We start from the raw sequence: 13,510 nt of genomic DNA on the forward strand, positions 1-13,510 counted from the left end.
CTGAGGAAGAAGAATTATGTGCTCAAGGCTAATCTAGACTATGTAGCAAGATACTGTCTCAAAAAAACAAAAACAAAAAACCAAAACTACACACATACACAAAAACAACCCCTCCTCAAAAAAAAAACAAACAAAACAACAAAACAAAACAAAACAAAAAACAAAAACCAAGGACTGGGGAGATGGCATAATCAATGAAGTGCTAGCAGTACAAACATGAACGCCCGAGTTTGATCCTCAGAACCTATGTAAAAAGCAGGCTTGACAGTATGTGCTTGTAATCCTGGTGTTGGGAGGCAGAGAGAGATGACTAATTAGTGAGTCCTGGGTCCCAGGAAGAGCCTGTTTGATAAAACAAGGTAGATAGCGCCTGAGGAATGACACCCGAAACTGTCTGACTCTGGCACCCATTAGTCACTGCCTCCAACAAATGAACACACACACACACAGCACTATCAAAACACAAAAGATAATTATTTTTCTGGATTCTGAATTCTAAGTCTATTTTTTTTGGAAGAGTAATATCATTTGTAATTTAGTAATTAAAAATTGATAGTTTACTGTATATAAAATACTCTGAACGCTGAGATGAATAAATATATCTGTAAAATATAGTTCTGCTAAAAGATTGGTTAAAGATCCTGGCTTAATTTAGAGCCTGTAAAAGGTGAAGGTAAAAACATTAAACTTCAAATAATAAAATGTGGAGGGAAATAAAAATCAGGCTGTGTATGATGGTACACACATTTAATCCCAGCACTTGGGAGGCAGACACATGTGGATCTCTGTGAATTTGAGACCAGCTTGGTCTACACAGTAAGTTCCAGGTCAGCCATAGCTATAAACTGAGACCCTGTTTTAAAAAGAACCAAACCAAACCAAAACCAAAATCCAAACCAAAACAACCAAGCAAACAAAGAAGCCATACAAAGCACTGACCTCATAGCAATACTGCTGAACTTTATGCAGAACTTTGTTCAGGTCCTTGTTCAGCTGCTCAAGCTCTAGAACAATGGTTGCATATCTCCGCTGAAATTCAATACCAATGGACATGGAATACGATTTCTAAGAAGAAAAAAACAGATCTGAATAAGATTTTGTCATGTTAATGCAATTTCAATAATCTAAAAGAGATCTAAAACAATCAGTAGGCTATTACATCAGCCTATAGTCAGTGACACCATTCTTACGGGGTAACAGTGTGTTATTAGGAGATTGTCCTTGTTCTTAGAAATGCACGATGTCTGCCATTTACTCTTTTCTCTTTTTTATATTTATTTGGTTGCTTTAAATTATGCAAGTGTGTATATGCACATGTAAATGCCAAGCACCCATAGAGTATTGGATCTTTCTGGAGCTGGAGCTGCAGGTGGTTGTGAGCTGCTCAATGTGGATGCTAGGAATTGCACTCAGGTCTTCTGGAAGAATAGTATGCACTCAAAAAAAAATTAGTATGCACTCTTAATGACTCAATGATCTCTTTCGCCCACTTACTTTTATTTATTTATTATGTACATAAATGTGTTCTGCCTACATGCATGCCTGTAAGCTAAAAGAGGGCACCAGATCTCATTGTAGATAGCTGTGAGCCACAATGTGGTTGCTGGGAATTGAAGTCAGTACCTCTGGAAGAGCAGCCAGTGCTCTTAATCTGAGTCATCTCTCCAGCCCCCATTTACTTTATTTAATGGAGATTTTATATACAGAGAACTTACATGAAGCAAACACCTCATTGACATCAGAGATGGAGTAGGATTTGGTGGTGCCCTCTAGGCTCCAGTCTTGCTTTGATCCAGTATTTCCACACTATATCCCAGTTCTTCCCTTTAGGAATACTAAGTTGGAAATGTGTAGTTTGCCTTTTGATTTAACAAGGGGTTACAATTAAGAGATTGTATGGAGTTTCAGAAGAAACGTTGGACTTTGAAATAGCGTTGAAGAAAGACTATGGGGGACTTTTGAAGTTGGTCTAAAGTCATTTTGTAGTATGATAACGGCCACAAACTAACTGGGGCGTGGAGACTGGAATGTAGTAGTTTGAATGAGAAAGCTCCCACAGGCTCAGATATTTGAATGTTTGGTCCTTAGCTGGTGGCACTGATTAGGAAGTTTAGGAGGTAAAGCTTTGATGGAAGAAATATGACAGTGGGGGTGGGTTTTGAGAGTCTCAAACTCCATGTCACTTCCAGTTAGCTTTCTCTACTTCGAGTTTATGGTTGAGGATGTGATCGTTCAGCTTCACGCTCCAGTCACCAAGATGGACTCTTAATCCTCCAGAACCATGAGCCCAAATAAACACCTTCTTCTGTAAGTTACCTTGGTCATGATGCTTTATCAGTCACAGAGAAGCACTAACACAGATAATCCAGAAGTAGGATTGTGGCTATCAATGACCAGCTGCATTTAGGAAGACCAGTAGCTTATCTTCTCACTGAAGAATGTATGAACACTTCCTTGCACACTAACCAATACTCTACACATGAAGATGGAGAGTTATATGGTCAGTCTTCACACACTGTAAACTTTTAAGATTTTTATTTTTTTGTGTACGGGTGTTTTGACGTGGTGTCAAACACGTCACTATGTGTGGAAGTCCCCACAGAAGCTAGAAAAGGGAACTAGAGAAATAAGGGGCACCACTGTAATGTAACATGTCAACTGATAGGTTATGCTTTAGAGAGAGTGGGAATGAGTTCTGACAGACTCTGTATGAACTTCCTAAATGCTAGAATGAAGTCACACAGCTGTAACTTCATGCTGGAAAGTTTAATGTCATAGAACTGGGGTACAGCTCAACAACAGAGTGCTGGCTAGCATATGTAAGGGCCTGGGTTTAGTCCCCAGTATAGGGGGGGAAACTGTAACTTTGGATGGCCTAGAATATGCTACATACACTAGGTTGGTTTTGAACTCAAGAAATTTGCCTGCCTCTGCCTCCTGAGGGCTGGAATTAAAGGCATGTGCCGACATGTGGCCGACATTATTATCTTGTTTTTTAATGATTTTGCTTTAATTGAAGTTTTAATACAAAATTGCACAAACATACAATTCAATGAATTATTGCATAGTAATCATACCTGTGAAAAACATGCTCACTTCTCATAAACATGACAAGTGAAATAAAAACACCTATTATGCAAAGGCTTGTACACAGATGTTCACAGCAATTTTAGAGAAACTGAAAATTGGAAAAGCTCCAAATGCTCATCTGTAGACGAGTGGATAAATTGTGGGATACTCATAAAGGAAGGTACAGCTCAGTGGTACAAGTGTACGGCCCTGGATTTGATTACTAGCGTTGAAAGGAAAAAGCAACTGTGTATTTCGAATCCTGTCACTAAGTGTATCTCAGATTTGTTATGCTAAAACCAGGCATGAAAAGAACTCAGGCATATGGTATGATTCTATTTATACAAAATTCTAGAAAATATAAGCTAGTCTTCACCCACGATGACAGGCAGTAGTATATCAATGGCTGCCTAGAAATAAGGGCGATATTACCAAAGGACATTTTAGAGTAGCAGTAAACAATTTCCTCTTTAGCAGAGCATATGGTAATGGTTCACATAATCAAATGTAAATTTCAAGCAAGTACACCTGATTGAGCATCAATTTTATCTCAATAAAACTAGGGAAACTAGCCAGGTGGTGGTGGCGCACACCTTAATTCCAGCACTTGGGAGGCAGAGGCAGTTGGATCTCTGTGAGTTCAGGACAGCCAACGCTACACAAAGAAACACTGTCTCAAAAACCAAAACAACAACAACAAACAAACAAAAATTAGGGACCTAATAATAGGGAAACCCACCTAGGTCAATTAAGAGAACACTGACCTCCTATAGCCCTACTATGTTGTTATTTTATCTTCTCTCTCCAAAGGAGCCATTACCACATTACCATAAATTCACAGTTTTGTATCAAATTTACTTGATAAAGTATGACAAAACAGAATATATTATTTGCTTTTTTCATTTTTTGAGACAGCATCTTGATATGTAGCCCTAGGTAGTGAGGAGCATTATATGAAATAGGCTGTCCTGTGATCTGCAATGATCTTCTCCCTCCCCCTCCCAAGCACTAGTTAGGGCTGAGCCACCATTGGTGAGATTTATCCCCCACTGCAAATATGCATATCAGTTCATCTGTTGCTATATAATACTCCTTAGAAACCAGTGATCTACAGCCATGCTGTGCTCTCCTTGCTGGTTATCTGGGCCACTTCTAATATAAGCCATTACACTGCTGCTGTGAACACTTAACAAATACAGAGAGTTTTAATGGATAAAATCATCCTGAGTTGTGGAATAAGTTTTAACTTGTTGAATTTTCACCCATCTTTGGTCTTTAATGACATACATGCTAACAAAACACCCATACACATAAAGTAAAACCAAAATTTTAAAACAAAATAAATGAAATCTTTAAGAGCATGATAGATGGTATCTGTGTACTCCCATTACTCTGAACAATAACATTACTGAGCATCAGGTTTTTGGGAAAAGTCTCACTTATAAACCACAATCCTCTGGCCTCTATCTCTGTGCTATTATTATAGGAGTGTGCTACCACACCTAACTGCAAAGCTGAGTATTTTTAAAGACATTTTGGAAGTACATTTTAATATTTTTCTGTGTAAAAATTCCTGTCTGTTCAACCCTCCTTCCTGTTGTCTACTGGACTGAACATCTCCCTCCCTCCCTCCCTCCCTCCCTCCCTCCCTCCCTCCCTCCCTCCCTCCCTCCCTCTCTCTCTTTCTTTAAGTTCTTGAGACAGGGTCTCTCTGTGTAGCCATAGACGTCCAGGAACTCGTTTTGTAGACCAGGCTGACCTCGAACTCATGAGATCCTCCTGCCTTTGCCTCCCGAGTGTTGGGATTAAAGGTGTGCGCCACCACTACCACCATTACCGACATCTTTTTTTACTGGTGTATAGCTGTAAATGTTTCCTTTGACACTGGTTTGCCTTTCAATTTCTGTTCTTATATCTTCTGTTCAACAAAGACACTAATTTCAATGTAGGTTAATCTATCAATCTTTTCTTTGATGGTTACTGTTTTCTATATTTACTTAGTCTAAAGAGTCCTGCTCTAAAGTTATAAATATAATAATCATTTACAGTCTCTTAAATTTCATACTTTTGCTCTACTACTGTGGCATGTACGTCTGTGTACCATGTATCCCTAATGCTCAGGAAGGTCAGAAGAGACAGTCAGATCCCCTGGATCTAGGGCTATAGATGGTTTTGAAGCACCATGTAAGTGCTAGGAATCAAATCCAGATCCTCTGGAAAAGCAGCCAGTGCTCTAAACTTCTGAGCAATTTCTTTAGCCCCCTATGTATTATTTTAATATGCTTAAGACATATTAGAATAATTTAAATAGAAAAGATATATTGAAGTCAATTAGCTCAAACTTTCACTAACTTATCAGTACTATATAACTTGGTCCAAAAAAATCTACTTCAAAGCTATACTCTGAAAAACTTCATCAAATTTTTGGGGGGTTGGACAGACGGGGCTCACTTGGGAAAAGGCTTGCTGCACAAGCACACAGACCTGAATGTGATCCCCAGCACACACTGCCTTGTCATATCAGAACTGGGTAGGCAAAAACTGGCGGGTCCCTGGAATCAGCCAGCCTACCTGCATCCATCAGCTCCTGGTTCACTGAGAGACCAGACCCTGTCTTCAGAGCGACTGAGGAAGAGCACTTCACACAAACATGTAAACATGAACAGATATGCAACACACACATACAAACAGTCGAAAACTACATTTTTTGGGGGGGCTGGGTGAAAAAGAAACTTTAAGAGATTAATTTTCTTTGTAGAAACATATACTTTGAACAAGTACTATGTTCATCATTTGAGGTGAAAAGCAGTGACTATTCAAATTATTTGGTAAGATTAAACATAAATAGCTTTTAAATCACTGAAAAAGGATTAAGTAATTGTGAGTGTAGAGGTTAGATGAGGATAGGGTAGCTAAAAATCACTACTAGTTAGTATTAAAACACCTGGTTAGAAATAACTGACATTTAGTGGGTTTTTTTGTTTGTTTGTTTTTTGAGACAGGATTTCTCTGTGGAGTCCTGAAACCCACACTTTAGGCCAAAATGGCCTTGAATTCAAGAGATTCGCCTGCTTCTGCATCCCAAGAGCTGGGATTAAAGGCCTGTGTCACCATAGCCTGGTTAGTTCAGTGTTTTCTATCTGAAGTTTTTTCACAGAAAAGAAAAACACTTGAATATACCTTTGATACTCTTAGTTCGCACTGCCTAAAAAAAAATCAGTACAATTAGCAGAGTACTAATCATCCCTGGCCTTTTGAACAATTCAGGTGTTAGTTAGCTCTTTCATTACATATGAGGGTGCATAAGGAAGGATTTTCTTTTTTTTGGAAACTAATACTATTCCATAAAAATTTAATACCTCTTGCCTTCCTTTATCCTAGATGTCTGAATGTAAGTTTATGTTTTGTTTATTTATACATGTCAGGGGCTGAACATCCACCTACTCACCCACCCTCCCATTCGTTCACCCATCCACCCACCTATTTCTGTTTTGGTTCGAACCCAGGTCTCATTGAGCTATACCTGAGTCCCATTTTAATTTTATTTTCAATCCCTTGATAAGAAAATAATCTTGCTGGCTGTGGTTGCTCATATCTTTAATCCCAGCACTTGGGAGGCAAATGAATATCTGAGTGTTTGAGGACAGCCTGGTCTATGATGAGAGTTACATTTAGAGAGTATTTTTATGTAAGCAGTTTACCTGAGTTCAGTTCTGAGCACCTATGTTGGGCAGCCCCAGGAAATCTTACAACCTGTGCTAGACTCCAGGAATGTCTGTATGCACACAGCATAGACACACAGACAATCTCAAAAAACAACACGCCAGGGTGTGGTGGCACACACCTTTAATCCAGCACTCGGGAGACAGATGCAGGCAGATCTCTGTGAGTTTGAGGCCAGTCTAGTCTATAAGAGCTAGTCCCAGAACATGTTCTAAAGCTACAGAGAAATCCTGTCTGGGAGGTAGCAGGGGCAGGGGAGAACAACACTTCTATTCATTCTTTCGTACAAATAAAATTGACTTTTCGGACTTATCTGATTAATAAAACCTTTGTCGAGTTAACTTAAATATGACAATTTGGCTACCTTATTCTGAAGCACTTTAAAAAAGCTGCCGGGCAGTGGTGGCGCACACCTTTAATCCTAGCACTCGGGAGGCAGAGGCAGGCGGATCTTTGTGAGTTCGAGGCCAGCTTGGTCTACAAGAGCTAGCTACAGAGAAACCCTATCTCGAAAAACAAAACAAAACAAAACAAAACAAAAAGCTGTCATTAAATCTTCCTTAGTAAGATGTATTAATCAGCCCTAGGAATTCTACACTCAAGTAAATTGTTCACGAAGCTAATTCATTAATCCTATGCAACTGTGTTGTCAGTGATCTAATTGGTAAGAAGGCACTGTATCACACTGTTCATTTACCAGCATGTACCAAATATAGTAAGAAAAAGTGAAATCAAATGATTTAAAGTAATATTTATTGCAAGCCAGGTGTAGTGGCACATGCTTGTAGTCCCAGCAAATGCAGGAGGCTTGCCATAAGTTGGAAGCCAGCCTGGTCTATACAGTACATTTCAGGCCAGCCAGGGAAACTTAGCAAGACCTGGTCTCAAAACAAAAACAAAGAAAGATGCCTCAAAGTTTTTTTATCCCCCGCTAGAAGGTTATTAAAGAAAAAAAAAAAAGATTAGAAGGCCTCACCATTTTAAGATTAGACAAGTAAACAAGTAAAACAAATCCTTAAATCCTTACCAGCTTTTCTGCTTCTGTGTTCATCTCCCTTAATTTCTTGATATGTTCTTTTTTAATCATGAGAATTTTTGATAATTTAGTCTGTAGACAAAAAAGAAATGTTTTAGAATAAATAGAAACATTTAGGTATATCAAATTTTCAGTTTTCACTAATATGTTCTAATGATATATTTTAGTCTCAATATAATTATGGCAAAGTATTTTACTTTACACATGCACATAGTAAGCAAAAATAATAGTTTAAACTCAGCATAGAACATACATTCAAATTCAGCACTCAGGATACTGACGTAGGAGGACCATAAATTTAGGCCATCTGAGGCTACATAACAAGTCCAGGACAGCCTAGTCTACATAATGATAACCTGACTTAGGAAAGAAAATATTTTAAAATCTACTGTAATAAGAGGTGGTGAGCTGTGCTACCAAGCCTGACCACCTGAGTTTGACTCCCTGTACCCACATGGTGGAAGGAAAGAACTAATTTATTTATTTATTTTTTTGTTTGTTTTTTGTTTTCAAAACAGGGTTTCTTTGTATTCCTGGCTGTCCTGGAAATCACTCTGTAGACCAGGCTAACATCAAACTCAGAAATCTGCCTGTCTCTGCTGTCTGGTGCTGGGATTAAAAGCAAAGCATGTGCTACCACCTGACAAAAACTTAGCACTTCAAAGTGGTTTTCTGACTCCTAGAAGCAGACCATGCACATGTGCCCACTCCCTGAGAAAGAAAAATGACTTTGTAAAAGAAGGGCTTTGTTGAAGGAAGGGGGAGGAGAGAGAGCACTAGTAATAAACCAAATGATAGCAATACAAAATGTGGATGGGCTCTGCCACAGGCACTGAATTCTGCACATGTATATAGCCATGTGGCTACTTTAAAGTTAAAATAATTGGGCCATTGAGATGACTCAGTGGGTAAAGATGCCTGCTATCAAACCTGGGGACCAGAGCTCAATCCCCAGAACCCATATGGTGGAATGAGAGAACCAACTTCCCAGTTATTCGCACTGTGATACACAGTGTACTCATCTACCCATCTCTAGTACACACAAAATAAACAAAAAAGTAATGGTAAATAATTTAAAGTCTACTATAATTAGGATATGTTAAAAAGGATTAAGGACTTAACCTGGGACACTTAGAGACAAGTTCAGCACCTGCCCACCTAGGACAGATGGTGGGCCAAGCTCTGGAAGTGTACCTATCTGGTTCCCTAGTGCCTCTGCTGCAATGAAGGCAGTTGAACAGCTCAGCTGCTATGCTCAACTGTGTGAGGGCTTCCCAGGCAAGATGAAGATTTGAAATAATCGGTCTGTAAGGTTCAGCATGACTCTAAGACAACAGTAATTACAAACCCCTTCAGACTTAAACTCTATTCCTCTCTGCAGTCAAGACTTTCAGACATTTCTCAAACCTCTTTGCCTGAACCAGGAAGTGTTCAAGCAAACTACATACAAAGCCTGTCTAAGCCTTCCTGGTAACAACCTTCCACTTCTGCTATTTATCTGTATTTGCATGAGTTTCTACTTCACAAACATGACTATTTTATATACCAGTAGAAAATATAAAATAGTATAAAAACTTTGTAAAAAGTCAATCTGAGGGGCTGGAGAGATGGCTCAGCAGTTAAGAGCACTGGCTGTTCTTCCAGAGGTCCTGAGTTCAATTCCCAGCACCCACATGGTGGCTCATGACCGTATACAATGGGATCTGATGCCCTCTTCTGGCACACAGGTGTACATGCAGAACACTCAACTCATAAAATTAAATAAAATCTAAAAAAAATTTTAAAAAGACAATCTTAACAAGCTTTCACAGCTCAAAATGAGCAATTTGTAGACCATTAGGTAAAAAAAATTGCTAAGAATGGAAAACAAAAGTTCTTAAAGCTAAAAGTCCTTAAATTCACAGTGATATTTTTTAAAAAATTAAGCAGTTAAGTAAGCAGTACTATGGTCTTCAGTTGCTCTACTACTGTGGCATCTATTGTTGTGTACCATGTGCATGCCTGGTGCTCAGGAAGGTCAGAAGAGGGTGTCAGATCCCCTAGAACTAGATAATTTTAATCATCAAACTCATTTTGTTGAACCAGGAAGCAAAGAGAAAACATCAAACATTTATCTCTGCAAATTACACCATAAAGTAACCAAAAAAACATATTAGGTATTCGGCCCCTCCCCTTTTCAAAGCACGGTCTTGCCATGTAGCCTAGGTAGGCCTAGAACTTGTTAGGTAAACCAGACTGACTTCAAATTTTCAGTGATGCTCCTGCCTATGCCTCCTGGGTGCTGGCTCATGCCTGGTGATGCTTTTTTTTAAATCCAATTATTTCAGCTAACCAGAAAAGAAAGAAAAATAGAAAAGTCGGGTGGTGGTGGTGCATGCCTTTAATCCCAGCACTCGGGATTAAAGGCAGGCTGATCTCTGTGAGTTTGAGGCCAGCCTGGTCCACAAGAGCTAGTTCTGGGACAGGATCCAAAGCTACAGAGAAACCCTGTCTCGAAAAACCAAAAATGAAAAAAAAAGAAAAATAGAATGAAATGAGCATCTCAACAATCTTTTAAAAGATTTAAAAGATCTGTAATTTTTATTTTTAAAAACTTTTATTGTATGTACCATTGTTTTGCCTATATGTTTGTCTATGTTTCACATGCATGCAGTGCCTGCAGAGGCCAGAAGAGGATGTTGGAACCCTTGGAACGGGAGTTACAGATGGCTATGAGTCTCTGTATAGTTCTGGGAATTGAACCCTGGTCCTCTGCAGAATCAGTGAGTGCTCTTAACCATCTCTCTAGACCTCATATTTGCAACTGTTAAGTTTCAAACCCTGGGATGAAAGGCTGAGGTGACTATTTAACATATCAAAGGGGACACTGACTGCCCCTACCTTTTACAGAGTCCTTCTGGCTGGCATACCCCATAACAGGTAAAGACTAAGAGGTGCTAGGAGAACCTAGTCGTCAGGTTCACTTTGATGTTAATGGGCATCTCAGCCATTTGTCCTGGGGTTTGAGACCTATCAGCAATATAATACATCAATGACTAACTCATTACAGGAAAATGAAACACAATCCCAGCACTACATAGATGGCACAATACACCAAACCCCTTAAAACCGGGTTGTTAAAAGGGGTGGGGGTATCACTGTGCTCCTGAGCTGAGTCAGAGAGGTAAAGTCCTGGCAGTTTCAAATACTCCAGGGAATACTTGTAACCATCCCTTTGCCTACCAGACTACTAAACTAGAGACAATAAAACAATGGACCGTCAGAACTTCCATAGGAATCAGCATGCTGGAGAAAGGGAAAGTCCACGATGAACTGATGCCAGCGGGCCAGGCAGGGGATTAGCACTGGTGGCTGATCTCACAGTAAAACCACCATGCACAATTTCCCTGGCTTTAGTTTCATCTTTTCTTTCTGTCTTTTCGTTTTTGTTTTTTCGAGATAGGGTTTCTTTGTGTATCTCTGGCTGTCCTTGAACTCACAGAGATCTGCCTGCCTCTGCCTCCTGAGTGCTGGGATTAAAGGCATGAGCCTCCACTGTCCAGCTAGTTTCATCTTTTCTACAGAACTGTAATGCTGCTTCAGGAAGGGCAGAAAGAAAGTAAGAATCTTTCCCAGGTTTGCCCAAAGTATAAACCCATATATTTTCCTTCATCAATTTGTTTCCTCTTATTTTGTTTGGGTGACAAGGATAACAACAAAGGCTCACTGACTATAATGAATGCACACACTGGTAAAGGACATTACACATGTGAGAGGGGGGTTATGGGAAATATCTTTATAGTCATCCTAACTTTGTTATGAACCTAAAACTGCTCATCCCAGAAAAAAGCCCCAAAACAAAACAAAAACACTCACACAAAAAAATTAAATACATGAGCACCAATAATGATATCAGTCTAGCAGACAGTGGGGCAACATATACTGAGGCTCCCCTGGCTTACAGTTCTCCTTGAGTATTTCTTTCAAAGATTGCTGCAAGGGACAAGTCTTGACTCACCACCTGGATAAGGAATTCTACTGGAAAGCCTCCTAACGTCTCCGTGTCAGAGCCAGAAATTTTACTTCTCCAAGGTGACTGTCCTAATAAAGGATCACTATCCTGTGGGACAGAAAGAATCATCTAATCACTGACAGTATCTTTAGATATAGTAAAAATTCTGTTTAATTAAAATTACATTATATCCAATAACAAAGAAAATAATTCCAGAATTGGAGCAACTATTTACTTATTTTAGTAACTGCCAATCAGTTAAAATAATATAGATAGTGGTAGCTTCTCAAGTCCTGAAGTAGTTGTAATATGTGCTTCATGAGAACACAGTTTATAACTGCAATAGTTACATTACTGAGGGCATTTCTATAATACTTACTGTAATTGGTGACTGGAGAGGAGGGGTATAATGTAACCGTGGAGGGGTCATAAAAAACCGAGAAGGCCGCTGTTTTTGTCCAAAGGCAGCAATTGGCATTGTATCATGAGGCTCATTACTCTTTGGAAAAGAGAATAATGCTTAAAACTTGGAGACTTTGTAAACATTGTTTATCAACTTGAGATATAGCATCTCACTAAGACTGGGTCAGTGATCACTAAGCCCTAGATTCAACCCAAAGTACACTCGAGAATGTGAACACGAACACACACACACACACACACACACACACACACAATTTCCACAACATTACAAAATCAAGTTCAGCAGGTTAATGTGTATTTGAGCATCAAAAGACTTCGATTCTAGTCTCCATTTGACTGAGAAACTAAACCCAGTTTCAGAGCCTTAAATAAGTTGATGAATATTATGGCATTTTTATTATGTGAAAAATGAAGGCATTGGGCTGCTCAGTGGGTACAGGCACCTGCCACCAAGCATGATGACCTGAGTTAAATTCTTAGGACCCAAATGGTGGAAGAACAGCAGACTCCCACAAGTTGTACTTTGACCTCCAAACAAGTGTTGTGGTATGTGTGAGCACAAGTATACACATGCACATACATACGTACACAAAATAAATAAAAATGTAAATGTAATTTTTGTTTTGTTTTTTGAGACAGGGTTTCTCTGTAGCTTTGGAAGCTGTCCTGGAACTAGCTCTTGTAGATCAGGTTGGCCTAAAACTCACAGCTTGCCTCCGAGTGCTGGCATTAAAAGTGTGCACCACCACTGCCTGTCTATAAAAATATAATTTTAAAAAATGAAGATATTGATCCTACATAAATGTGAGAATAGAACAGAAGAAAAATACTGAAAGTCCAAGAGGTTACTTCCTATTTTAAATTTAAAACTGACTATACCTTACCCTAATAGAATGAAAATGTGTAGATTCCAAGATTATTTGGTCAGCAACAATCACTCTGCCACAGTAAGACACTGTGTGCAGAAAGCACAAGGGAGGGTCCTAGTTTTTGGAAATGGGACATAAGTACAGTTCTTCAGAGATCTAGTACACAGGGTTGGGGAATCACAAGCATCTTTGAATTGAAACCTCGATCCTCTAATAAAAGACAATTTATAAGAAAATACTGAGATGTATTTTCTGACTGAGAAGCCATTGACAATGGCACTGGGTCTTGTTTCATCTGCATGTACTGGCTTTTTGGGATCCTGGTCTGTTTGGATGCTCACCTTCCTGGACCTGGAGGGAGGGGGGAGGAACTTGAACTTCCCACAGGGCAGGAAACCC

At 39.3% G+C, this 13,510-nt stretch overlaps 1 protein-coding gene across 2 annotated transcripts in view; it reads right to left on the minus strand.

The window, feature by feature from the left end:
* Positions 1-13,510, minus strand: part of Lin9 (lin-9 DREAM MuvB core complex component) — a 48,000-nt gene that overhangs the window by 9,426 nt on the left and 25,064 nt on the right. For both annotated transcript variants that reach the window (XM_085687620.2, XM_085687622.2), the window contains 4 exons: positions 12,199-12,318; positions 11,826-11,927; positions 7,820-7,900; positions 940-1,065 (listed from right to left, as the gene is read on the minus strand). In XM_085687620.2, the coding sequence (XP_085543746.1) occupies positions 940-1,065; positions 7,820-7,900; positions 11,826-11,927; positions 12,199-12,318 (429 nt within the window). The remainder of the gene's footprint in view (positions 1-939; positions 1,066-7,819; positions 7,901-11,825; positions 11,928-12,198; positions 12,319-13,510) is intronic.

The sequence above is a fragment of the Myodes glareolus genome, chromosome 5, assembly GCF_982192425.1.
Source record: "Myodes glareolus chromosome 5, mMyoGla1.1, whole genome shotgun sequence".
NCBI lineage: Eukaryota > Metazoa > Chordata > Mammalia > Rodentia > Cricetidae > Myodes > Myodes glareolus.